General features: G+C 65.7%; 1 protein-coding gene across 1 annotated transcript; it reads right to left on the reverse strand.

The window, feature by feature from the left end:
* Nucleotides 1-1,276: 1,276 nt before the first annotated feature.
* On the reverse strand, nucleotides 1,277-25,599 carry BESB_056120 (uncharacterized protein; the record flags this gene model as incomplete). Its single annotated transcript, XM_029364047.1, has 15 exons — nucleotides 1,277-1,475; nucleotides 1,788-2,320; nucleotides 2,940-4,679; nucleotides 5,065-5,340; nucleotides 5,682-6,618; nucleotides 6,923-10,728; nucleotides 10,943-11,695; nucleotides 12,098-12,432; nucleotides 12,990-16,732; nucleotides 16,879-17,626; nucleotides 18,073-20,049; nucleotides 20,505-20,747; nucleotides 20,816-21,435; nucleotides 21,905-23,831; nucleotides 24,429-25,599. 15 exons carry the CDS (start codon nucleotides 25,597-25,599, stop codon nucleotides 1,277-1,279), a joined length of 19,008 nt encoding a protein of 6,335 aa, XP_029219970.1.
* Nucleotides 25,600-25,981: the final 382 nt, after the last annotated feature.

Raw genomic sequence — 25,981 nt, forward strand, 5'->3', positions numbered from 1 at the left:
CAAAGGGCCTCGCAAACAACTCGGTCACGGCGGCCCAGTGTCTCGATTCCCTGTCCTTTCGCGGGCCTGAGGATGCGCATCTCAACCCCCTGCTACCGACGCAAAGAAAAACAGTTAACGTCTAGTGAAAGGTCTGGTCTATCGTCTAATACGCTGTCCCCGTATCCGCGTTCGGCTGTCACAGAGAATCGCGAAAGCCCTTGCAGGCAGCGTTCCGCCATTAGAATTGGCTCTCATTCTCAGAACGAAGCGCCGGTTTGTTGGCTTCAACGAACGTGTAGCGGCTCACAAAGCAAATGCCACAGGGGTGCCCCAGGACTTACCACGGCGCGGAACCAGCTAGCCGGGGATTCACTTGTGTGTTGACTGGCGAGGCGTAGAACTATTGGTGAACATAGTCAGAATCACTGTGACGTATTTCGCCTATTTCGCTCGCGCGGAAACAGGAAGGAGTCCATGCTGTGGAGGCGGGGGGCGGAGCGCCCAGTGTACGTACGCTATCTACTTTCGTCTCAAACAACACTAAAGGTGCTTCACGCAGAGCTCTGAACTCACTAAGAAAGCAGCAAACCGACATTGCGACCTATGCAGGGGATCTCCGCAGTCGGCGAAAGCATGTTCGCTAGTGTTCCCTGTCGAAAGGCGCCTCCCGTTGTCGCGGCATTCCTCCCGGTGAGCGGTGTACGTACACCCGGCTCGAGCCGCAGAGCGCGGATCTGATTCTCGCAGGAACAACAGATTAGGGCAGCTGCTTGCGCCACGGCAGAGTTCCTGTCATTGAAGCATTAGTTCTTCTGCATGGAATACAGCTGAAGAGGAATTCCCAAACACGAGATGGGAAGTCAGACGCAGAAAGTGCGTCTTCTGCCTTTTCCAGGGTACTCTTTCGAGATCCCTTGGTCGGCAGCGGCCTCACGCTCTCGAGCAGGTTCGAAAGAAGGTGGGAATGCAGAGTCCCCCGCCAAAAACGCCACGTGCTCCGTGCAAACCTGTCAACAGGTCGCCAGTCCCTCGCAAAACGGCGACACGCTGCTCTTCTCCCATACGTCAAACTGTAGATACTCAGGTATACACATCTTATATATAACCAAACAGTAAGAGTCGCTTTACATCAAACAGAAGTTGCTTCCTTTTTTCGACATCGATGCGGCGATCGCGCATCCGCCTTCGAGGCCAGATTGAAGCGACGCGCAAGTGTAGGCTTGCACTCGCTCATGCCCGCAGTCAGGGTGAAGACACGCCTCGTGTCTCCTTCAGTTTTCTTTTCTTCTCATTCTCAGGCGTCTTCGGAGTGGAGTGAAGGCTGAAGCAGCGCCAGCGCACCCAGCGAGATCGCGGCGGCCTTCTGAAACTGCAGCGAGCTCGTCTCTTCTGTCTCGTCGACGGCGCCACCGACCGCCGAACTCTGCGTCCTCAAACCTCCCTCAGTCAGGGGAGAGCGCGCCGCTGGAGCCGGCAGCAGAGCGCAGATTTGTCTGTTCACAAAACGAAAACCGACAGACACCGAAAACGTAAGCGAGGAAGCTTTGCGAAGAAGAGAGACGAAGCAAACAGAGCAGCGAGGCACGCCCTGAAACGTGCGAAAGCTGGGACAGAGAGTTCCGACGAAGAGCGATAAAGATGCACACACACGAGCATCTTTAGACGCAACACGCACCCGAGAAAGCGGCCGTTGTCTTCGGCTGCAGGTCTCTCTCCCCCTCTCCAGTTTGCTTAGCGCCCCACGCCTGCTTTAATATCGCCGCTCTTCCGCGACGATCTTCGCAGCGTCTCCACTCTCCTCTCACCTGGTTGCGGCGACGGCGAGGGCCTCAAGCCTGAGGAGGTCCTTGACGCGCAGGCGCGTGGCCTCCGGCACGCTTTCAAGGACCGCGGCGATCGCGCGGACGAGCGCGAGTGCGCAGGCGCTGCCGCCGAGGAAGACTTCCGCCTGATACGCCACCGCCGCAGGGCTTTCTTCGCCCTGTGTCGCCCGCAGAGAGGCTGCGACGTGAATCGGCCTCCCGCCCGCGCGCCCCCACGGCGTCCTCGCCTCCTCTGCCTCGCCCTGTGGAGCGCGCTCGCCGGCGCCCGCCGCGCCGGCGCCCGCTGTCTCCTCCACGCACACGGCCCCGACCGGCGCAGAGACACTGGAGCTCGAGCCGCCCGACGTCCGGGACGCGAGGGTCGTCAGCGGGTCTTCGGAGAGGAGGAAATCAGTTACCGTCAGCGGCGAGACGCCGAGGAGAAGACGCGACGTCGGCAGGCCCTCCTCGCGGAGGTAGTCCTCCATGAATCGCCAGCGACGGAGCTCCGCGCTGACCGGCAAGTCGTCGTCGTCCTGCGAAAAAGGCGCGCGCAGGGAGAGAGGCGACCTTCAAACCTTACTCTGGATACGTGATACGGTGAACTACCATGGGAGCGAAAATAATCTAATCTCTAACTGAACGTGGGGCGCGAAACGAACCTCCTCCGGGCCGCGGTAGCCGGAAAAAGCAAAAAAAAAAACTGAGGAAAAGAGTGCAGTCAAAGCAGCAGATCGCAGGCCGGCAAGCAGCGGCGACGCACACGACACATCAGAGAGAAGAAGAAGAAAGAAGAAGAAAGAAGAAGAAAGAAGAAGAAAGAAGAAGAAAGAAGAAGAAAGAAGAAGAAAGAAGAAGAAAGAAGAAGAAAGAAGAAGAAAGAAGAAGAAAGAAGAAGAAAGAAGAAGAAAGAAGAAGAAAGAAGAAGAAAGAAGAAGAAAGAAGAAGGAAGAAGAAGAAGAAGAAGAAGAAACAGCAGACGCAAGAAGAAGGACGCGCGCGAAAGGCAACGGCGTACAGACGCAGAAGTCCCCCTATTTACACATATCCCTGAAAGGATTCGAGAGTCTCATGGGCGGTCAGCTGCGGAGGATCTCCACCCAGTCTAGAGGATATTGTTTTTTTTTTCCATCTGTTCTGCATGCGTTCGCGTACTTCGGAGCTGGCGTCCTCTGCGACGTCGGTTTCGGACTCTCCGACGTCGTCTTCGTCTGCCGCTTTGTCTTCCTCGTCTTCTCTTCCTCCCTCCTCCGCCAGGTCTTCGCACCCAGCTGCGGCTGCGGCGTCGCCGCGGAGTGCTCGCGCGTTTCCTTTTGCCGCGAGTCTGGCGCCGGCGGCTTGGAGTGCGGCGCGGCGCGCCGCCGTGGCGTCGCCGCCGATGCGGAAGTAGGAGGTGAAGTTCTTGAGCAGGTTCCCCGCGGAGGCTTCGAGGCCCTCGGTGGTGTCTTCTGGGCCGCCGCCGAAGACGGAGGACAGCCCCGCGGGGAGCTTCTGCGACTCGAAGAAGTACTCGCCGCGCTTCTTCGCCGCCAGCACGTGCGCGGCCGCCTTGGACGCCGCCAGCGCCGCGTCGGGGTGTCCGTACAGCACCATTTCGAGGCGCCTCCGAACGAGCTTCTCCCTGCGGCGCCGCTGCGCATCCAGCAGATGTGCCTCAGGCTCCACGCGCACCGCCCAGGCCTCCGGCGGGAAGTATGCGCGTGCCTTGAGCAGCAGCGCAAACAGTCGAGTCAGCCAGCGCGGACTCGCGTGCAGCGTGAAGGCCGAGGGCGCCCCAGCCGCCGTGCTCAACGCCGCATCGCCCGCCTTGTCCGCCGGCGCATCTCCCTTCCTCCGCCGCGTCTTCGCGCCGGAGGACGGCGACCCCGGCGCGAAGCCCACTTCCACGCTCGTCCCCAAGAGCCGGAACTCCGGACCCCTACTCGAGAGCCGCGACGGCTGCCTGCGGCCGTCGCGGCCAGTCGCGCTTCCGCGGCGGGAGGCGCGCGTCTCGTGGGAGGACGGCTCCTCCGCCGAGACTGCCGTCGGCGAGCGCGTCGCCGAGGTGGACTTTGAGTGCGAGGAAGACGTGGATGAGAGGCGCGAGACGCGTCGCGGCGACGCCGCCGCCGCACTCGAGAGCCGCGACCGCCCTTCGCTGCGCAGGAGGAGCGGCAGGAGCTCCAGCAGAAGGCGCTGAACTGCGTGCGCGCGGAGCAGCGGCGCCACGGCGTGAACTCGGCGCTGGGGGAGCGCCGCCGAAAGGACGCCGCGCGCGTCGCCGCCCTTCTCGGCTGCACACGCGCGTGCCTCGCCGAAGGCGTCTTCTGTGGCGCCTCCGTCGCCGCGCGCCGGCGGTAGCCTGCCTGCGGCTTCTGGCTCCGCCTGCGCGCAGACCGCCGGCGAAAAGCCGAGTCGCGCCAGGCACGCGGTGAGCATCTCGCGGGCGCGGCTCACGTCTGCCTCCGCCTCCGCCTCCGCCTCATCTTTGCACCCTGCAAGGAGCAGCGGGAAGAGTGCCTTGTCCAGCAGCGTCGCCGCCGCGGCGACGGTGCCGCTGTCCTCGGAGACGAGGTGAACTGTCACACAGACCAGCAATTCGTCGAGGGCGTCGGGCTCCAGTGCTTCTGCGGAGCCCTCCCCTGTCCACGGCGCCCCTTTGCGAGCCTTCTGCGCGGCCGCGCCCTCCGCCGAAGCAGAAAACGCGCTCGACGCGGCGCTCTCGTGCCCGCGAGGCGGTGAGACGAAGGCCGGCGACGCCGGGGGAGATGCGGCGGAAGGCGACGGCGAGGAAGACGAGGAAATCGCCGACGATGAGCTCGCAGACCAGCGCAAAGAGAGCGGCGGACTAAATTGCTGCCCATACAGCAGAACCGTCGAGAGCAGGCCGAGGGTCGCGCAGCGCAGACGAGAGCTCTGAGCCGAAAACACCGCGCGCAATTTAAAATACATCAGAGAAAAGAGTTGTTTATCGGTGGACTTTTAATCTAAACTGCTTAAAGCAAACACGCAATGTGCGAAAAAGCGAGCGAGCGACGACACGTCGACCGCCGCATCACGCCAAAAAACTCGGAGAAAAGTCTCCTCGGGGCTCCCGAAGGAGAAGATGACTAGGGGGCTTCACTCAGATCGAACAAACAGAGACACTACAATTCCCGAGAGTAGAGAGATAAGAGCTGGGTCACGCACCGAAAAAGCGTTGCTGGGGTGAGGCCATGTAACGCGCGAGAAGAGAGTGGAATCACCGGTCAGCCCACAGCCCCAGACAGCGCAGAACCCCGAAAAAGCGAGTTTTTCTTACCGTGGAGTGCAGGAGGAGAGGCGTGAGCACGTGAGGGCGCAGAAGCAGAGACCGGTTGAGGACGCAAAGAAGCCGCTCTGCACAGCGCGGTGACGGCCAGTAACTCGGCGACACTTGGCACAAAGCCGCGCACGCAGAGACACACGCTAGACAGACTTTCGCTACGAGCTGCACCGCCCGCGTCACGTCCAGCGTCTCCAGGTCCGCGCCCGAAGCCGGCGCGTCGGGCGCGGCCGCGCCGAGGCCCAGAGACAGGAAAGGTGCGAGGCAGAGGCCCTGCAAACAGAAAGGCAGGAAGCAGGCGAAGAGTGAGAGTGAACAGCGTCTCTGGCGACGCAGGAGGCCTGGGCAACGCGCGAGCGTGCGACAACCGCAAGGAGACTCATGCCGCCTCAAGCGGCATGCGTCTTCTCAAGAGGCTGTCAAGGCGCGAGACGCAGAGAAAAGAAGCCATACGGCGGAGGCCCCCGCCAGAATCAAATCACACAGAGAGACGCTGGGGGAAAACGGGTTTTCGAGGCCTTTGGCAACTCAAATAAACTTGATGGCGACATGTAGACGTCTTGGCATGCCGCACTTGCTTGTGTCTGGCGTCATGTGCGTCGGGTTTTCCTCACCGTTTCGAGTGTCTCGAGGATCTCGAGGGCAGTCGCTTCGGAGCCGAACATGTGGCCTGCCTTTGTCCCCCCCTCCTGCCCCTGTCTCTCTGCTTCGACTTCGTCTCTGTCTGCGTCGCGGGGTGTGCCGTCCCTCTCTCGGCGGCGCTCGGCGACGCTTGCAGCCCACAGGCCGGTCAGGGCCGTGAGGGCGAGGAAGAGCGTCGCCAGCGCATGCAGGACGCTGCCTTGGGGCGGGAGGTCCGCCTCCTCCACCCGCTTCTGGTCTCGCAGAAGGTCGCCCTCTTCGCCGTGCCACGTCGCGATGTTCATCAGGATCTTCTTCTGCAGGATGTGGCTCCACTGCAGCGCCCGCTCTCGCCGTTCCTCCTCGCTCTCGGCCTCCGTCTCCGCGACTGCGTGCGACGACCTGCCGAAGAAAAACCAGGGGTGCGCTGGTGCTGAAAAGGCCGCCGAGGCCGCGGGCGACGACGCACTTTTCTCCCGCGTCGCGTTCACCGCGGCGCGTCGCAGACTGTCCGCGACCAGCGCGGGAAGGTAGCTCGTTCGATCCAGCGCGTGGAGCACGGCTTCAGTCAGCTGCGACAGCAACGCCGCGGCGACCGGTGCGGAAGGCGGCCGCGGCGCCGCGGACAGAGTCGCACACGCGGAGCGCGGCGACGCGCAGTCGAGCCCACATGCCTCTGCTCCGAGTAGCGGCAGCCCTCCTGCAGAGAGTGCGGAAGGCATCGCCAAGAGTGCGCCGTCTGCGCTGGCGGTCGCCACACCTGACGCGGAGGCCTGTGAGGCGCGAGGCGACGAGAAAAGCAGAAAGGAGGAGACTGCGGAGATCAGCTCGCACGCGACCAGCACCTGAGTCTTCGCCGAACGCTCGCAGAAGGGGACGACGAACGACAGGACCGCGCTGGCCGCGCAGGGCCGCACACAGAGGAAAATCCTGAGAAGAGGACAAAAAAACGCGCAAGCGAGCCTGCCACACAGAGATCGAAACCCGGAGAGAGATGTCACAAAAACAGAGCGATACAAAGAGATGCACGATATGAGTCAATATAGACATATGCATGCATATATGTACGTGTATGTATGTGTGCATGTATGTATATATATATATGTATATATATATATGTATACGTAGGTGTGTATGTATATACTATATATGTGAATGTGTAAGTATGTATGCATGCATGTTTATGCATATATATATATATTTATATGTATATACATATGCATGTGCAGCGTACGTCATCGCGTCTTTGACTGCGCCGAGGTAGGCATCTTCCTCTTTCAGTCTCTCGAAGACTCGTGCTTTGTTTAGGAGGACGAGGAGCTCTGTCTCTTTTGCCGTCTCTGCAAGCGCGCGGATGAGCATCACCGCGACGTCGACGGCCTCCTGCCTAGCGATGATGGAGACCGCGATGACGCCGCTGCGGCCTTCGTCGCGCCTGTCGCCTCGCTCACGCCTTCCACTGCGCGCAGCCCCGCAGCGCTCCGCAGCCTCCGGCCTGTCTGCCTCCCTTCGGCCGTGGCGCCGTCGCTCGGCGTCGGAGAGGCTCGCCTCGTCTCCGCTGCCAGGCGTCGCCCTCGCAGCGGTCTGCGCGCGAGGCGGCAGTGCGCGGTCGTTGCCGGTGAAGAGCGGAGGCGAGAGCGAAAAGGCGTCGAAGGAGCCGCTGCGTGGGCTCGCGTACAGCCGAATGGACTGGCCTTCGTCCCCTTCCGCCTCGTCGTCCCCTTCCGCGTCGTCGTCCGCTTCCGCGTCGTCGTCCGCTTCCGCGTCGTCGTCCTCTTTGTCTTCCTCGTCCGCTTCGCCGGGCTCCGCCACGCTGCTCGGCACGTCCGGCGCCGCGGCCGCGGCGCCGTCGACAGGCTCATCGCGCGCCGCCTCCTCCTCCTCCGGCGCGAAGAGCGCCGCGAGCGAGACGTGGAGTTCGCGCGGCGCGCCAGGCGCAGCCGGCGGCAGGCGCGGAGACGCCGAGAGCTCGTAACAGGCGCCGAGTCTGAGAAGCGCCGTCGCAAACAGCTGCGGCAAATGCCGCGCGACTGCGCGAGTCATCAACGCCGCGCCCTCGCCAGAGGCGAAGGGAAACGACAGCGAAAGCGAGACTTCCGCAGGCGAGGGCGGCAGGGGCGGGGAGGCCGGCGCGGGCAGCGAGGTAGCTTCACGGCTCGTCGTCTGCGTGGCGCTTCGCGCCATCCTGTTTTCCTGTAGCTTGGTGCGAGTCGCCCGCGGCAGGTTGAGCGCCGAGGCCGAAGGTAACTGGCTTCTCACAGAGACGAGAAGAAGGAGAAGGAGCGTGACTTGGTGGGTCGAGGGGTTGAGGAAGCGGAGGCGCTCGCGAAGCCCGTCCTCTCTTTCCTCTCGCATCCTCCTGCGGAGCGCGTCGCCGGTTCCCGGCGAACTCCTCGCGCCGTGCGGTCTGCGCCGCAGCTCCCGCAGAGTGTCCGCACTCGGGGAGAGGATGCAGGACGCGGGGAAAGAAATTGTGCATGGCGCGTTGTTCAGGATGTCGGTGAAGGCGCGCAGCAGCCGCTTGACTAGGGCGCGGTCTTCGGCAAACAAACCGACCAGAATGCTGTGGACGCACCCCTTCACGCAGGTCGCCATGCGCGTGGCGGGCGCCGCCGCCGCCTTGGTTTCGTAATCGAAGAGCGACGCGAGGCAGCATGCGCCCGGCGGGCTGCTCGCGACTTTCTGCAGCTTCTTCGCCTCCGCTTCGTCTCTCGCGCCAGAGGCGGGGGCCGCCGAGCCGAGGCGCGCGGCGCCCTCAGGCTTCGCTGCCCTCAACGGCTCCGTCTCCGCACCCGCCTCCCCGCGCAGCCCCTCGGCGAGGAGACCGCCCAGCTCGCTCGGCTTCTGCTCAGTGAGCGCAAACGAGTTCTCGACGAGGACGGCCAAGACGGAAAACAGCGAGGTCCCCGAGGCGCTCGCGAGCTCCCGCACGCAGCGCAGAGCGGTCAGCTGCACGAGCGGCTCAGTGGAGAGCGTTTCGGCGTACGCCGCGGCGTGTCCGCCCTGACCAAACCGGCACAGCGCCACGCCGCCTACCGCCGAGGCGAGAGCTGCGGACAACAGAGACTCGCTGCACGCCTGCGCGGCGCCAGGCTCTGTGAAGGGGAAGAAGAGGGGCGGCAGGCACGCCAGCGAGGCCGCGTGCGACGGAGGCAGCGCCGACGAAAAACAGAGAGACGCAAAGGGTGGCGCGGCCGTGGACGCCGAGAGGACACTCGGCGCCCGTGTTGGGCCTCCATCCCTCGGCGCGCGGAAGGCCGTCCTCGGGAGAGACGCGTCAACGGCGCGCACGTCTGGAAGAGGCGGCCGCTGCGCGGAGATCGTCGGGCTGCGCCGAGGCGACGCGCCCGCAGGCGAGGAAGTCGAGCTCGAAGAAGCAGAGTCTGGGGAGGCAGCCTGTTTCTGGCGCAGGTCGCGGAAGTACCTTTCGGCTTCCAGGCAGAGGCGCTCGCGCCTCCGGTTGAGGATGCCGAGGACCGCGGCGGCGAAGAGCCTCGCCTGCCTGTCTCCGCGCCGCTCCTTCGCCGGTGGGACGTCGGCGAGAGGCACGGGCGAGAAGAAGAAACAGGAGACGATTTCGTGATCGGTCTGCGGCTGCAGCTGAGCCCGCAGCCCTGTTGTCGGGGCCTCGCGCCCTCCGGCGGGGAGCGCTTCGTCTCGCCGCGGGCAGAGAGAGGACGATGACATGCTCCGTTTTCTTGACGCGCTGCTCTCTGCGACCGAAGGCGCTCCCCCGACCCCCACCCCTGCGGCGTCTGCTGGCTGCGGCGAATCCTCTCCTGCGTCGCCACCGGCGGCCTCCGCCGACTCGCCCTCCCCCCTCGCGTTCGCCTCGCCCCTGGCGGGGGGCCCGCGCGCCTGCGGGCTCGTGGAGGAGCCCCAGACGGCGCTGTCAGCGCGGTCGAAGCGGGCGGTTGGGGGATGGCTCGGCAAGGCCGAGGAGGGGAGACACGCCTCCGTGCGCGAGGGAAGACGCGAACTCGACGACGAGGCCTGCGACGACGCGAGGCTGATGCGCTGCTGCAGAAGCAAGAAGAGACAAAAACGCATGGCGACGAGCGCCGCCGTTCCGACGTCGTCCTCCGCGAGAGGCAGCAGAAAAAAGGACAGCATCCCGCGCGAGAGATGCCAGTCTGCGTGGACGATGGAGCTGAGAAGAAGATAGAGCAAGTCTCCGCACGCTGCGGCGCTGCGCGCCTCCTGCGCCGCGCGCTCGGCCTCCGCGTCTTCTTCGCCGCCCCAGCACGCGCGGAGAAGCGAACTCTCGGTGGCCCGCGAAGTTCCCATTCGCAGATTCGGCGACGCTCGCGAAGACGACGACGAGGAAACTGCACTCTCGGTGTCGGTCTGTGCCACGTCCTGACTCGCCGCATCCATGCCCCGCCCGCAGGGCGCTGGCGCCGCGCGCTCGGGCCGCTTCTCGCGCGCACCTCCTGGCGACGGCAGCCGCGCAGCACTTATTGGTTCGCTGCGATCAGAGGCGAGCTCCTCTCCCTCAGAAAAGTCAGAAAGAGCCGCGCGCTTGTGAGGCGAAAGGCCTCCCGGCGCGAAGTAGGCGTCAGGAAGCTCCAGAAGCTGGAGGAGATGCGCGGTGTCCGCACACCGCAGCAGCAGCTCGCGGAGGACCGAAAAGGCCAGTGCGCGGTTTTCGGCGACGGCGTCGCCCAAGTGAGGAAGCACGAGAAGCAGGCAGTGGAGCCATGCGCCCGACGGAGGCAGGGCGCCCGACCCAAGCGCGAGAGTGGAAGAAGAAGAGGAAGACGAGGCGGACGACGAGAAGGAGAGAGGAGACGAGCAGCCGAAAGACGGCGAAGACGAGAAATGGCCGCGCGAGGACTTGTTGCAAAGCGCACAGATGCCGTCATGAACCAGCGAGGAAGCGAAGCCTGAGGCAGCGTGCTGCGCCGCGCCGAAGAGACGCGACGCAAAGTGAGGAGGAAGCGAGAAGGAGGAGCAGCGGAGAGCAAGTTGGTAGAAGAGACGCAGCCCCTTCCAACGCAAAAATGGATTCGGCAGTCCCGCCAGGCGGAAGCGGATGCTCTGCATGTACAGAGACAAAGCAAACGGGAAATACATTGACACACAGACTGACAACTCAACGGCAGATCCTGTGATGCACTCAACGCGACGCAGACAGAAGCTCGGGGGAGAGAGACTCGCGCGCGAACATCCGAGAGACCAGAGGAGCGAGGCCCCGAAGAGCCGTCTCTGGAAGATTGCTCGATTTTTGAAGTGCCCCCGGGACCTCCCTTACCTTGAACAGAACGGCCACAGTTCGCCACTCTTTCTTCTGTACGTACACCCCAAGCACCACCTTGTTCACCGCGCGGTCGATTCGCGCGTGCGTCTCGCCCGCTTGTTGAGCGAGTTTCTTGAGCGAGAGCGTATCTTCCGCCATCGCTGACGTCTCCTGCGTCAAACTGGAGGCGCCGGCCGCACCAAAGTCTCTGCTCTCGGGCAAGTCGAATGCGCATAGGAGCGGTGGAGACGCAGGCCCCGCAGCCCACACCGACGTCACCTGCATGCCGCCGTCCCCACAGCCTGCGAGGCCTCGAAAGGGAGAAGAATAGAAAGCTTCGCCGCGGTCTCCGGGCTCGAGGGGCATCGTGTATCTGTCTCCGATTCCGAGCGCCGCTTGGCGCCCGCCCTGCTCGCGGCTCGGCTGCGCGGAGGACGCCACGGCGCCGTCGAAGCCCCAGGCAGCAGACGCGGCGTAGCGGCTTCTGTGGCCTCCCCGCGCGTCCGGCTCCGCCCTCGCGATCGCCAGCATCCTGGAGGCGATGCTCGGCGGGTCGGCCGCAGACTCCGCTGCGGCGACTTCTAAAGGCCCGCGGGGGCTGCCGGCCGCCGCAGGCGAGGAGGCGCGCGAGGAGGCGTGGAGCGCGAAGGCGGAGGCGGCAGGCGAAGCAAAGAGCCGCGAGGACGGCGCCCGCGGCCGCACGCAGCAGAAGGCCGCAGGACGCCGGAGCTTGAGCTGCCCGAGGGCCGAAGAGACGACGCGAGGAACCTGCAGAAGGGAGTCGGCGCGCTACGCAGAAGCCAACGCGCGTGAGGCGAACCCCTCTCTCGTGTCGGACTTCCTTTCTGAAGTGTAAATACCGCCACCAACCCCCCTGGCCGGCGCGCAGACCGCGAGCCCTCGGAGGCCCACGACGCGCGACAGAAGTTTGCAGAGACCAAAACCGCACAGTGAAGTAATGGAGCCACGGGTACAGGGCAGGACCCGAGAAGGACTGCAACGGCGAGGCGGGCGCGGCACGCATGGCGGAGCTTCGGCGGCGACAGTTCAGTTCTGCGACGTGGAGAGAGCGTCTCTTCGCACGCGACGCAGCAAACTTCAGTGTGACCGCTGCGTCGTCGCACACTGAGTCGGCTGACCTGTGCCGGGCGCGCTGGCGCTTAGACTTACCAGTCCTTTGATGAGATGCAAGACGTGGAGCAGCACCAGCGAGGCGACGGCCCCGTCGCAGGGGAAGAGAGCGTGCGACTCGCTGCTTTCCTCATGGCCCCCGCGGCGCCTCTCTGCTGCGCCGCCGCGGGCGCCTTCTTCCACATCCAGCACCGCGAACGAGGCCGAAGAGGGCGATCCAAGCGGCAGCCCGCAGACGAGCAGCGCCGCGATGCAACGCAGCGCAGGCAGCAGCGCCGCCCGCAGCGGCTTGCAAATGCCAGAGGCGTCCAGCGGGAGGCGGACGATCGCGTAGCCTCGCTGGCGCAGCAACGTCGCCAGCGGCAACAGCGGATCTAGAGACGCACACGCAGACCGCAGACGCGTTTTAGGGAGGTTTGGAAAGCCTCGCAACGACGAGAAGTTGAAAGACACACAGGCACTGGGGCTGCCCTCCCCCTTCCCCCCTAGACCACAAGTTTCACAGTGTTTTCTTTCTCCTTCTTTCCTAAATGACTCTGCCCTCTGCGGCGCTTTCCGCGGGTCGCCACCTCTGTGATTCGTCTCTCTCGCCGCCGTAGCTTCAGCAGCCGCGGTGCCTTTGGGCCTCGTTTTTCGTTCCAATTCAAAGCCCCGCTCCGCCCTCCTCTCCTCTACGCTTTCTCTGGCGCTCTGGTTTTCAAGGGCGCCCGACCCTGCGTCATTGTTAGGTGTCCTTAGTTTACAGTCTGCACCGTTACTTTCGGAAGCAGACCTTGGAATTCGATTATCTCCGTGTTCACTCAAATCGAAAACACAGACATGATAGTTTCGCCCGTTGTTTGCCGCTCCGTTTTTCAATGTCACATGCCCGCTCTGCTAGAGGCTTCTCCAGAGCACGGCTGTCTTCTTTCGCTTTGTTTTTTTCTCTCACCGTTCGCTGCAGGAGTTTGGTGCCGCCGCACGCACCAGGCGCTGCCTGCGGCCTTCACTTCGCCGGCGCGCAGGCGCAGAGGCGGCGGCGGCAGCGCGCCGGTCGTGGGCTCCGCGACGAAGGCGAGGAGTGCGAGAATCGTCAGCTCGGCGAAGCGCGTGTAGGCGTCCATCAGCGGCGCGCGCCGCAGAATCTGGTCCACAGAGGGCAGCAGGCGGTCACCAGACGAGAAGACATGCGCCAGCGCGGCCGAAGAGCCCGCGCCCGCGAGCGCGCCAGCTCCGTCGTTGGTGCTCGCCGCGCGCTCAGGCCCCTCCGCGGCCTCGCCGCCTTCGCCTTCAGGGCGCTTCGTTCCGCTCGCCTCTCTCGCCGCCGCCTCTGCTGTCTGCACCGCATCGAGTGTCTCCGCCAAATCCGCACTCGGCGTCGCTTCGCGGTCTGCGCGCCACCGCCCGCCCGCGGACTCCGTCACGGCGTCCGCGTCAAAGCCGTCGTCTTCAGATGCCTCCACGAGGGAAAAGGTCGCCGGCAGCAGGAACACGCCCCAGCCGAGACCTTCCTTGCCCTTTGCGGGTGAGGCGCCAAACGCCGCCGCGCTCGCGTCTTCGCGGTGGTAGCCCCGCGGCAGTGGAGACGCCGAGGAGGACGCAGAGCGAAAGGTCAGCGACCCGCCGTCCTCCACGACTCGCCCATCGTCGTCATGCCTGAAGACCGAGAAGTCTGTGAAGCCGCGCGCGCCCGCGGCCGCGCGCACGGCGACGAAGGCGAGCGCGACTTCGAGCTCCTCAGAGGCAGACAAGCTCCTGTGGAGCGGCAAGAGGAGACGCAGCAGCGAGAGAAAGGACGCGCGGCTGTTTGCGAGGCGGCGCTTCTCTTGGATTCGGAGAACGCGCACGCGGCGGCCCTGACGTCCGCGATTCGCTTGCTCGCCGTTCCTCGCTCCCTGCTTCTCGGCGTCTGAAACCGCCAGCGCGCGTGAGGGAAATCGCTCCGCGTCGACCGCCGGAGTGTCTGCAGAGGCCTCTAGCTCGAGGGCTCCCGCCTCTCCCCCCTCCGGGTCCCTTCCGACCGTTTTCCACACTCCGCCAGGCAGCACGTCCTCGGCGCCGTCGTCTTCCTCTGTTCGCGCGATGGCCGTTAGCAGCGCCGTCACTTCTTCCTTGAGCTCCTGGACAGCCTCCGCCAAGTCGATTTCCGTCTCCTGCTTGAGCCCCGTGAACATCGGCAAGAGCGCGGAGCTGTGCGGCGACTTGAAGATGTTTGACGCGGTTCGCGAGAAGAAAAAGGCGTCGCCTTCTTTCTTCAGACTAAAGTACGTCGCATCTCCGCCCCTGTCTGCAAACAGCTGGTGCACGCGATGAGTCAGCGAGCCCTCTCGCATGTCGCGGCCTCTCCCTCTCCCCCCGCGGGGCCCGTTCTGCTGGGCGCCTTTGCCAGATTGCTTCCGCATCGCCGCTTCCGCGGCTTTCGCCTCTCTAACGGCCTGCGGCAGCGCCTGCTCGCTCTCCTCCGGCGCCTCGTCTTCCTCACCGCCGGCCTTCTCTTTAGGGCTGGAGGGGCTAGGGGCCTCGCCTTTCTGCTGAGGGGCTCCGTCTGCGCACGCGCTCGCCTCGGTCTGCGCCTCCGCGACTTCCGCCTCTTCCATCTTCGAGACCGGCGCGTTGCCGCCGCCCCAGATGGCCGCGAAGCCCTGCCAAGCAGACGCAAAGCCGCCTTGTGCGTCCCTCGCGCTCGGCGTTGTCTTGGGCGGAATCGATTCCGCGAGGGCGTCCCTGGCGAGGACGGCGCGCTTCGCCTCCTCTCGGGCCTTCTTCTGCTCCTGGGCGAGCAGCAGCTGGTGCCCGTCGCGCGCAGTGCAAAAGAGGAGGGAGAGCGAGAAGCACGAGGCGGGCGCGTTCGCGGCGCACACGCCGCGGCAGACGGTGAGGAGGTTTTTGAGCTTCTCAGCTTTGACCTGCGCTGCGGACTTGCCAAAGAACGCGAGCGAGCTCATCAGCATCGGCCGCTGCTTGCCCCCTTCTTCCTCGACGCGCTCGAGGAAGCGCACGACGAAGCTGAAGGCCGACGCGCTGCTCGCGACGATGGCCAGCGCCCGCGCCACGACCAGATACAGCGCTGTGTCGCCCGTGACTGGAAAGACTGGGCAGCTCGCGTCATCGTCTCGCTCCACCTCTTCGGCGCCGACCCCGCTCGCATCTGCGACGCCTCGCAGCGCCACAATGGAGGTCGCGGAGGCCAGCGGCAGCAGCACGTGAGCCGGGGGCGCCCTGGGCGACGGCGGCGACTCGGCGAGCTCGCGCTTCATCGACTGCGAAGAATTCCGGCGCAGACCGTTGCTCTTCGCCGACAGCGACGACTGCTGGCTCGTCAGCTGCGGAGCGGCGGCCGCCCCCGCCTCCTGCGGCGCGCGCGGCAGCGGCGGGCTGCGGCGCAGCCTCGCGTCCTTCCGCGGCGAGGTCGCTGGCGAGGCAGACGACCCTGCAGAGATGCAGGAGCGCGGAGACGAGACGGCAGAGCCCCCGCCGACGTCGCCCCTCGGCGCCGGCCCCCCGAACGGCCCCGCCACGACCCGGGTCGCGGCAGCGCGGCTGTCTGCGGCGAACATCGCGGCGAGCGAGCTCGCGGTGGGGAGCGCGAGATGCGTCTGCAGCCACGTGGCGCCCGCCGACGAGGCTAGCCAGCAAAACGTCGCGCCCGCCGCGTCCTGCGTAAGCAGCGCGAGCCGGTCGTCGGCTGCGGAGCCCGACGCGGCGAGCAGGAAGCGCTTCCAGAGCCGCTTCGAGGCCGAGGGCCGCAGAGGACGCGTCAGTGCCAGCGCGCCCTTCCCGGCGGCGTCCTCCTTGCCTCCGCCCTTGGAGGCACCGAGCGCGGCGGCGTACGGAGAGGGCGCGGGCGACAGAAGAAGACTCGCGAGGTTCCGATCCTGCTGCGCGTAGGCAGACGAGGGGGTCGGCGGCGGGGCGCCGCCGAGTCCTCCGCCCCCGAGGCCCGCGGCGTCGTGCGCAGCAGGAGCGTGGTGGTTCCTCCGCACAGGGGCGCCGAGGAGCGGCAGCGACCGCAGCGCCTGCGACAGAGCGGGCACCGCCCGCGTGAGAAGCAGCAGACCGTCTGTCAAAGCCTCCTGCTTCATGAGGCCAGAGCGCACCGCCTCGCCCAAGCGGCAGCTGCCGTACCTGCTCACCGCGTCCTGGCGGGCCTTCTTGTCGTCGAGAAGCCGCGCCCACGTGGGAGGCGCACTCCAGGCCGCCCCGCCGCCCGCGTCCGCCCCCGCGCCCTCGCCCTCCGCGGGCTGGCTGTCGCCGCCGTCCGCCCGCCCCCCTCCCCCGACCGGCGCGGCAAACTCGGGCAGGACGCCGGAGCCGACTGCACGCCCAAGCAGCGCGCGAAGGAACGCAGCCCGGACGGAGGAGGACGCGAGCTCTCTGGCGCAGACGGCCGCCAGGTGGAGCAGCAGAATGTCGTAGCGAGCAATCGCGCGCGGCAACAGCGCGACGAAGGACGGCGTCGGCTCGCCCTCGCCCTCAGCCTCCTCGCCGCGCCCCGCGCCAGTCGAGCTCGCGCCTTGCGCCCCGGCCCCTCCGGAGACACTCTCGCCCGCGCGGTCTGCGTGGAGAGAGGCCAGGTCGCGCAGCGCGGCGGCAACCGTGAACAGCGAGCGGAGACAGTGCAGGAGGAAGAACTCGCGCAGCGACGGCACCCCCCCCGGCAGCCGCGACGGCGAGTCCGCCGGCGCCGCTGCCCGGCTGAACTCGTCGAGGGCGCGGCCGCAGATGCAGAGTTGCAGCAGAAGCTGGCTCGCCAGCTCCGCAGTCCAGTTGAGACAGCAGAAGGCAGGCGCGCTACGCAGCGCGGCGAGCGGCGAAGCCCCCCCCCTGCGGCCGGCGGCAACGGCGCGTTGCCCGCGGAGGCATCTGCCTCGTGCTCCGCTGGGGCGTCTGGGTTCTTTGGCTTCTCTCTCTCCTCGTCGAGGGCGCAGAGAAGGCCGTCCAAGTCGTGATCTGCATGAGCCCCCGAGCCGCAGGCCGGCACGGGCGCGAGAAGCTCCCCGCGGTTAAGCGCGAGCGGCGGGCAGGCGGCCGGCTGCCCCCCCTGGCAACCCGCGCCCGGCGACGAGAGGGGCGACGGCGAGGCTGCGCAGGAGGTGAAGCACGAGGCGGAAGGCCAGGGCGCCTTCGGAGGCAGAAAGAGGAAGACGCGCAGCGCTTTGAGAGCCTCGAGGGCGCAGCGAGCCAGGCCGGGCATGCGCCGAGGATCTGCGCCCGCGTAAAACAGCAGCCACGCGAGCGTGTCGGTCTGTCTACGCAGGAACACAGCGTCAGACAGGAGCGCGAGGCACCCCGCGGACGTGGAGGCCGCGAGGCCGGGCGAGACTCGCCGCTGAAGCTGCGCGCGCGAGGGGAGACGCTCCGGCGCGTCGTCGGAGGCCGCCGACTGCGCCGGCGGAAGGGCAGCCAGCGAGGTCCCGTTCCGCAGCGAAGACTCGCGCAAATAGCTGCCGGCTGCGAGGCGACTCGAGCTCCGCGACAGCTTCGGTGCGTGAGAACGCGCGAGCGCCGCCAGCGAGAGAAGCACCGCCGGCAGCGCGCGATCCAGGCGCGGCTGCTGCAGCGCATCCAGCAGAAGGGGGAAGAGCAGACCTGCATACAGGAGAGAGAGAGAGAGGGAGAATGAACGACCGCCGCCACCCACAGCAGTGCGGAAGGAGCGCTCTCGAGGCACACCCAGAGGACAGGCGACCCCGCGAGAAGACGCGAATGCCGCGACCAGCCGCAGGACGGCTGAAGCGGCGAAGAAAAAGAGAGACGCGCGGCGACGCCGCCCGACGCAGACATACACAGAGGCGTGCAAGAGGGAGGGCAGATAAACGCGGTGAAAGCCACGCGAGCCTCGAGGCGAGCAGACAGGCGCAGCCGAGACGCCGCGAAAACACGAGAGCGGGACAAAGAGAAGGGGCGAGGAGGAACTGCAGATACGGCTGGGAGCATGCAACTCCAGTGAGGCAAAGCGCTCGCACGCGCGCCAGACGCGCGAGTCCCTCGCCATCGCTCCGTTGCTCTCTGGCTGTGTCTGGTCAGTACCTTACCTGGCACGCGGCGGCAGAGGTCTTTCTGGATGAGGCGCGCGGCGGCCTGTCTGAGTCGCCGCTCTCTGCGCGCCTGTCTCTCTTCGTTTCTCTCCTCCTCTGCATCGGACACCCTCGGCGCAGGAGGCGCGTGTGGCTCGCCGGCCTCCGCCTCGTCGTCGGTCTCGCCCAGGCCGGGCCCCGCGTCTCCTCCAGGCCGCAGGGCGAGGAGACGCAGGCCGAAGAGAAGGAGACAGGAGAGCTCCACGGGCGGCGCGCCGCACCAGGTGCGGCGGACGCAGGCGAGCGACGCAAAGCCTTCCTCGTTGGCGTGGCTGCGCTCGCGCGCCGGCACCGCGAGCGAACACGACGACGGCAGCGGCGGGTCGGCGAGGGCGAGCAGCGCCGCGCTCGGGGACCCGCCACGCGCCGCGGACGGGGGAAGGCCGTCGGACAGCGGCGCCTGCGCGTCCGAGGCCGCGGAGGCCGCAGGCAGATTCTCCCCCCCGGCCGTCGCCGCGAGAGGGGACAGCGCCGAGGGCGCGCGAGGCGCCTCGCGCGCGCCTGCACCCCTCGCCTTCTTCGGCGAGAGGTCGCGCGGCGGGCTCGTGACGGCGATCGTGGGCAGCACGAGGGCAGTCTGCGTTTCTGCAGCTGCGCCTCCCGCCCCGAAGAAGAAGCCTCCAATGGTGTAGGCGCCGTCTCCGCCGGGTGCGGCCCTTCCTTCTGCGCCTTCCGCGGCGCTCGCCTGCGGCTCGCCGCCAGAGCCCCGAGTCTCGCTCGCGGGCGCGTCCGCTCGCCCCTCGAGCGGCGTCTCCTCGGATGCCAGCGCAGTGCCTCGAAAGAGAATCGAACGCGCGCCAGCGAGGAAGCCGCCTTCGCCGTTCGCTCTGCCGCGCGAGGCTTTCTCGTGCGTCTCCTCGACCGCCTGCCCGCTGCCTTGCCCTGCGTCTGCCTCTGCGGCGGCGGCGATCCGCGCCGTCGCTTCGCACAGCGCCTCGCCCTCCTCGTCGTCGGTATCGCCGAGGTCGCTCTGGTCCGAGGGCGGCGTGGAGGAGTCTTCTTCATCGAGCGCGAGGATCGCGTCCCACGGCGGGCGCATGACGCTGACGTGCTGCGCGAAGGCGCCGTTGAAGTCTTCTTGTTTCCTGCGCAGCAACGCCCGACGCGCCTCAGCCGTCGCTTGCGGCCGGCTCGCCTGCGCGCCGGTGTCCGCCCCCTTACCTCCGTCGGTCGCGAAGAGGTTGGGGTCCTCTTCGTCCCCGTTGCCATGCGCCTCGTGGAAGTTCGGCAGCGACGAGCGCTCGCCCAGGGCCTCTTCGCCGACGCGGCCGAAGATGAGCAAGAGCGAGAAGGCGGAGGCGAGCAGCGTCTCGCGGCTCTGCGTGGGCTGAATCGGCGACGGCTCGAGGAAGACGTCGAGGAGCTGAAAGTGGCTGAAGTAGTGGTTCCTCGCCAGCTGCCGCAGCAGCTGCAGCAGCGAGAACGCCAGCGAGTAGCAGCGCACCGCCTCCCTCTGCAGCGTGTAGACCGCCAACACGCAACACAACTCCCGCACCAGCAACAGGCCTTCAGACAAGACAGCTTGCTGCTGCTGCAGAAAGACCGGTTCCAGCCGCGCGGCGAAGCTGCGCCAACGCGGTACCGTCGAGCCGCCGCCAGCCGACCCAAGGCCCGCCGCGCGCGCCCGCCGCTCGCTCTCTTGCAGGGGCAGTCGCCCGCGCGGCGGCGAACAGGCCGATAGCTCGCGAAAAGAGGAGGCAAGCGTGTGCGACGCAGACGAGGGGGGAGCGGAAGACAAGTGAGAGGGAGGCGGAAAGGGACTTGAGCCCGGCGCCGCTCCCCGCGAGACCGCAGACGCCAACACGAGACTCTCGCGCTTTCTCGAAGCAGCCGCCATCTGGCGGCGACCCAGCAGCGACGGCGTGCTATCGTCCAGCGACAGCTTGAGGTGGCGCACGCGAAGCGACGAAGACGAAGGCCGAAGCGGCAGGACAGCTGCGAAGAAAAAAACACAGAAACAAACCATTCAAAACACCGTCAGACGACCCTCTTCGCGCAAGCGAACGTGCTCGTCAAGCCTGAGAGGCGTGCGTAGAGAGGAAGACGCAGCTGGCACATGCCGCGAAGGAGAGAGGCCGAGACGCTCCCACCTTCGGAGCTGCTGTAGCCCCTACTCATCTCTTCTCTCCAGGGTGTTTGCACGTGCGTACGCAGAGACACCAAAAACAGCCAAGAGGCATGCGCCTACATACTGCATGCACCTGCTGTGGCGCGAGAGAGCCATTTCCGCATTTGGGGACACGTATGTGCCCAAAGACTCGCATGTCCACCTGCACGATTCTGCGTCTGGGGCGCGTCTTCTTGTGGAGTTCAGGGTTTGAAAGGCTACCGCGTTTCGTCGGTTGGCTACCTGTAAGCATCCGGGGTGTGCCGAGTTTTCCGGCTCTCACCGACAAAGTGCGTCAGCATGCAGAGTAGCGCGACTCGAGGGGCGCTATCTCGCTCGCCCTGCGCTTCGGACTTGCTTTGCGCGCCTCCTCGCGACTTCACGGCTCTTCGAAGCAGATCGAGAAGCGCGGCAAAGAGCGGCGCCGCCGTGGGCTGGAAGCGCGCGAGGAAGCAGACTGCGCGGGCGAGGGCGACGGCGATTTCGCCTCGCTCCGCCGCAGCCCTGCAGGCTGCGCCGTCAAAGTCTGACGGGCGGCCGTCGTCCGCGCCCCCGTTCTCCCCGCCCCCCTCGGCGTCCTCCCCCCCGTGTCACCTTCGGGCGCCGACGCGTCAGATGCACCTTGCGATCGCGGGGAGAGCGGAGGCGAGAAAACCGAGGAAACGGTAGTCGTGGGCGCCGGCGAGGACGGCGCCGAGGCCGGAGACGAGGGCGACGACGAAGTGCAAGGGGATGTCTTATCAGAGGACGAACAGGGGGAGAGCGACGAGAGAGACGACGGGAGGCCTTCGCGACTCGGCCTCGACGAAGGTGAGCCCAGCAAAGGAACCGGCGGTGCGTGCGCGTGGTGAGCGCGGGAGGTGAGCAGCGCCCACAGAGAGGCGTTGGAGTACTCCGCGGCGAGCGCCGCACTCGGATCTGCGGGCGGCGACGATGCCAGCGGATTCAGCAGACACGCCAGCAGCAGCGGCTCGCCCGCAGACAACGCGAGCGGCGCCAGAGAGAGAAGCGACGCGCCGCGCGAGAAGAACGAAGGCGGTGCAGAAGGAAACCAGGACGACACCGCGCAGGGGCGAGACGTAGAAGAAGAGAGCGCGGGAGAGGATGAAGACCGAAGGGCAGGAGACAGAGGAGCGGACGACGGGGAGGGGGAAGACTGCGAGACGGAATCCCAGTGAAACGCAGACATCACAGCTGTGGAGGTCGCCACGATGCTGAGGGAACAGACACACGCACACGAGGCAATACGCGGATGGAAGACCTTCCTGCCGGCACGAGAAAGCCGACAGCCAGCCAACGAATAGGCCGCCCAGAAAAACTTCACTGACCAACGAAAGAAGCAACAAATGCACCCAAAAGAGAGAGAAAAAGCACAGGCGGTCACAAGAGAGAGAGTGAGAAAGACGGAACACGACGAGGGAGAGAAGAAGAATGGCGGAAGCTCCTGGATTTACAGAGAAGACGACACTCGGCGAGCTCCCGAGAGTGATCGCAGTGCAGTTGTCACGGCAGGCACGCGAAGGCAGAGATGGAAACTGAGGAGCGATTCAGTGTTGGCGAACGAGCGCAGCCGGCAGCTCTGCAACTCTCTCATCTCGCACAGATAAGGCACGAAAGATCGAGCGCCCAGTGCTCACTCAGCGAAACCAAACGGAAGCGAGTCAAGGCAACGGGCCCACTTACCGGAAGATTTGCCGCTGAAGAAGACGGGCGAACGGTTGGCTGTTCCAAGAGCACGCCTCGGAAGTTGTTTTATCATTCTGATGCCTGCCGTCCGCTGCTTCTGCGAGCGTAGTTTCCGCTCCTTCGTCCGCGGGTTTCTGCGCCGCGTCTGCGCCGAGAGCTCGAAGGTGGGCGAATCGCGTCGCGGAGCGGCAGTCCGAATCAAGCGCCATGCAGCGCAGCAGGAGCATGAGGAGGAGCTGCACGTCGCGTGGGTCTGGGAGAGGAGGCGCGGAAGGTTCCGCGTCCTCCACCTCGGCGCCCTCGCCCTCAATCACCTGCACGTACACGCGGATTTCCTCGTCGAGCGCCTTCTCCACAAGCTGCCCGAACTTCACGTAGTCGAGCGTGGCCTTCCCATCTGCCTCCGCGGCGGACTTCTTCCCTCCTTTCCTTCTTCGCTCCGTAGCTCCAACACCTTGCCTCTCGCCCCCAAGGCCCTCCTCTGTTTCCGCCCCGACGGGGTCGGAGGCCTCTCCAGGGGCCTCCGCGCCCGCTCTCTCCTCCGCGGGCTTCGCCGCCCGCCCAGCCTTCGCTTCCTTCTTTCTCCCCTCCTCCCTGCGTTCCTTCTCGCGCTCGCGGGCGAGCCGCGCCTGCGTGCGGACAGCGCGCACGAGCGATCGCCCGCGCGCGGCGCACAGAAGATGAAGAAGGAGCAGCTGCAGGAGCGTCTCCATTTGACGACTGAAGCGCGGAATCGACGGGCGCGGAGGCGAGGGGGAAGGCGAGGAGGGGGAAGCGGGGGGGGGCGAAGGCGGGGCGGGGGAGATCGCCGCGGCCGAGAGGTGCTCGCCAGCGACTACGTGCACCAGATGGAGGGCGGCTGAGAGCGCCTGCTGAACAGCAGCGAGCGAGGCCGGGGGGGGGTGCAGCTCTTCCGAGACCTCGCCGCCGCCCTCCTCTTCATCCGGCAAGAGAAGCAAGTAGGGAAGCAGCGTCTCTTGCAGACTATTCCACACCTCGACAGCAGCCGCGATCGCCTTATCCGCCCCGCCTCGCGGATGGCCGCCCGCGACTGACAACTCCCCAGCCCTCCCTGTATTCCTGCCTGACTCGCTCTCTGTTCCTTCCGCCTTGGGGTCCTCCGCGCTCCCCCGACTGGAGTCTGCTTGCGCGCCGGGCGTCTCTCTGTCTTCCGTCAGGGCGCCTTCGGGCTTCACCAGGTGCCGCAGGAAGACGTACGGCGGCGCGCGATCCTTCGCGGGCGCCTCGTCGGCGAAGCGTGACGCCGAGAACGGCGTCGCGCGCGTCTGCACCGCCCCGTGCCCGCTTTCCAGCTCGCCGTAGGGTCGCCCGCCAGTCTCGGCCTCGCGTCTGAGGGCGCCGCAGGCGCGTGGAGCGGCGCGGGTCTGTGCGCGGCGCCGACGCACTTCGAACAGACAAGGCAGCCGCGCGCCCGCGGGCGAAGAGGAGAGAGCCCGCAGCGCGGCGAGCGCTTGGCGCGTGGCGCCCGCCGCCCCGACGAGCGAGACGGCGAGCAGTCGTTGTTCATACGTCAGCGCGAGGCAAGCGCTCACCGAAGAGAGAGCGCTGCACACCGCGAGACGCAGGTTGAGACGCACCGGGAGAGGGGGAAGAGGAGGAGGAGGAGGCGGTGCGGAAGCAGAAACCGGCGCTGCCGGCGGCGCGGAGGCGAGACTGCGCTGAGACGAGGCGCGGCTGCTGCCGAGCGAAGAGTGGCGCGAGAGCGCAGCCGACGAGCCCGAAGACGCGCCTGGAGGCGGTCGGGGTAGTTGCGAAGTCGAGAAGGAGCCGCAGGCGAGCGACGGGAGAGAAACCAAAATCCCGCGGCTCGGTGGAGACAGAGCCAGGCGCGAGGGCAGCAGAGGCACAAGCTGACAGAAGAGACCGAGGAGTTCAGACACCTTGGGATACGCCGCACTCTTGCCTGCGCAGATGAAAAAAAAACACAACAACGAGCCCAAGTTACCCGCAGCCGAAGCCTTCGCGAGGCTCATGCAAGAGAGTATAAGAAGAGAGAGACGCACTTAAGGCAGCTTCAGAAAGAAAACGCGGGCGCGCGGCCGTCAGTGCTGGAGCGTGAGGCAGGAACATCCCCACACAATCCGTCGCGCGGATGTAACTTAAGGCTGCACACATCGAGAAGGGCAAGCGTATACGTATGAATATACATATATATATATATGGCGCATGTAGGAAGACCTCCGCCTAGTGTGCACGTATACATATATATACATACAGAGAGAGAGATCAGAGAGAGATAGAAACAGATAGATGAAGATATATAGATAGAGATGGATAGAGATATGAATATAGATAGATATAGATAGATAGATAGAGATAGAGATAGATATAGATAGATATAGATAGATATAGATAGATAGATATAGATAGATATAGATAGATAGTGATAGGTGCGGGTACGCATGGAGAGAGAAGTTGTCCCTGGACGCACGAACTGATGCATTTGTCTCTAAAGACGAGTATGCGAATATGGAGAGCACGCCGATGCGCGTTGACTTACGGGCTTGCCTGAGCTCTTTCGAGAGTTTGTGGAGGACGGTTGTGGGGTGAACGGCCGCGATCATGCTCATCGCGGCACTGAGGCAGAGTTTCCGGCCGTCGAGTGGCTTCAGCAGTGGATACTCTCTCAGCGCGAAGTTCAGCCAGTCTTCCTCCCAGGGTTCAACGTCCTCTTTCTTCTCTCGGCCTTCTCTCGTCGTCACAGCGTCAAGCCGCTCAGCCTGCACCGCTTGCTCTGCGCGCCCAGCGTCGCCGGAGTCTGACACGTCGACGAGCGCGGGCGCAGAGCCCGGAAAGTCGCCTCGGCCGTCGGCCTCGAGTTGGAAGATCCAGAAGCCGAGGACGCGGAGGAGGAGGCGGAAGAGTGCCAGCTGGTGCGCCTGAACCGTCACGCGAACCTCGAGGAAGGATCGAATGGAGAGCATCAGCAGCGCCATGTGTTTTTCGGCAAACACACAGAGCGTCTCGGCGACCGCGGCTTCGCTCTGAAGCTCCAGCAAGCTCATGGCCTCAGGCGAAGGCACGCGCCGCCACGTCGAGGAGTGAGACCTGGCGGCCGCGGCGGCGAGAGCGAGGTCTCGATCCCGCGCGTCGCGGAGCCTTTGCTCCTCCGGAGGATGCGCAGGCCCGCCGGCGCCGCCCAACTCACGGTCTCCGCTTGCGGCTCTGTCGGCCGAGGCGTTCTCCACCCCTTCTGAAGGCGCAGCATAGGGCAGGGGAGGAAAGGGGAGGCCCGCGAAGACGTTCAGCGGGTCGTTGGACGCAGCCTCGGAGGAGGAGGCCTCGAGCGCATTCAGCAAGCAGAAAATCACTTCTTCGATGTCTAAGCCGTTGATGTGGCCGCCCACGGCGGACGCCGAGCGCGAGAGATCGCGGGAGATCGCAGAGACGCCGCCAGCCTGGGCGATCCAGGCGTGAAGGAGCGAGGAAGAAGATGTCCGCGGCACACACGCGCCGAAGTCGGGAAGGCCCATTGCTCGGGGGCACGAGAAAGGATAGTGGTGCAGAGTCGACGCCGCGGCGCCGAGCGCAGAAGACTGGAGAGACGAGGATGACGCCGCTCGCGAAGCCGCGGGCGGAGAGGAGGAGACAGAAGGCGTGGGTGACAGAGAAGCAGGCGAGCGAGAAGGCGCCGCCGGGGAGGAGGACGAAAGAACGTCTTCAGCCTCCATGTTGACGCGCGGTTTCAGAGGTCGGCACGGCCGGCGCCGCTGAGCACAGTCAGCGAACTCGAGCTCCCTCTCTGATCGACTTGCAAGGCGGCGAGGTGTGCCTTTCTCTCGCCTGAAAGTCCTTCGGCATCCCCGCCCACCGCACAAAAACTCTCCCTAGAGAGGACGTGAGTTGACCCCAGTCGCCCGCCTCGCCGCAGCTCTCTCACACCCTCTCGTCCTTCTCCGACGCGCCGAGCTCCAGAAGGAGAGGAATCTCTGCTCACGCGCGTCTTTTCAAGAGAAGGAAGGTGCCGCGAGGAGGAATCGGCGGAGAAACCCGCGACGAGGCGACCGCGGCTGGCGAACGTGCTCGCAAGCGGCAAAGGGAGACGGACGCGGC

The sequence above is a fragment of the Besnoitia besnoiti genome, chromosome IV (assembly GCF_002563875.1).
Source record: "Besnoitia besnoiti strain Bb-Ger1 chromosome IV, whole genome shotgun sequence".
Taxonomy (NCBI): domain Eukaryota; phylum Apicomplexa; class Conoidasida; order Eucoccidiorida; family Sarcocystidae; genus Besnoitia; species Besnoitia besnoiti.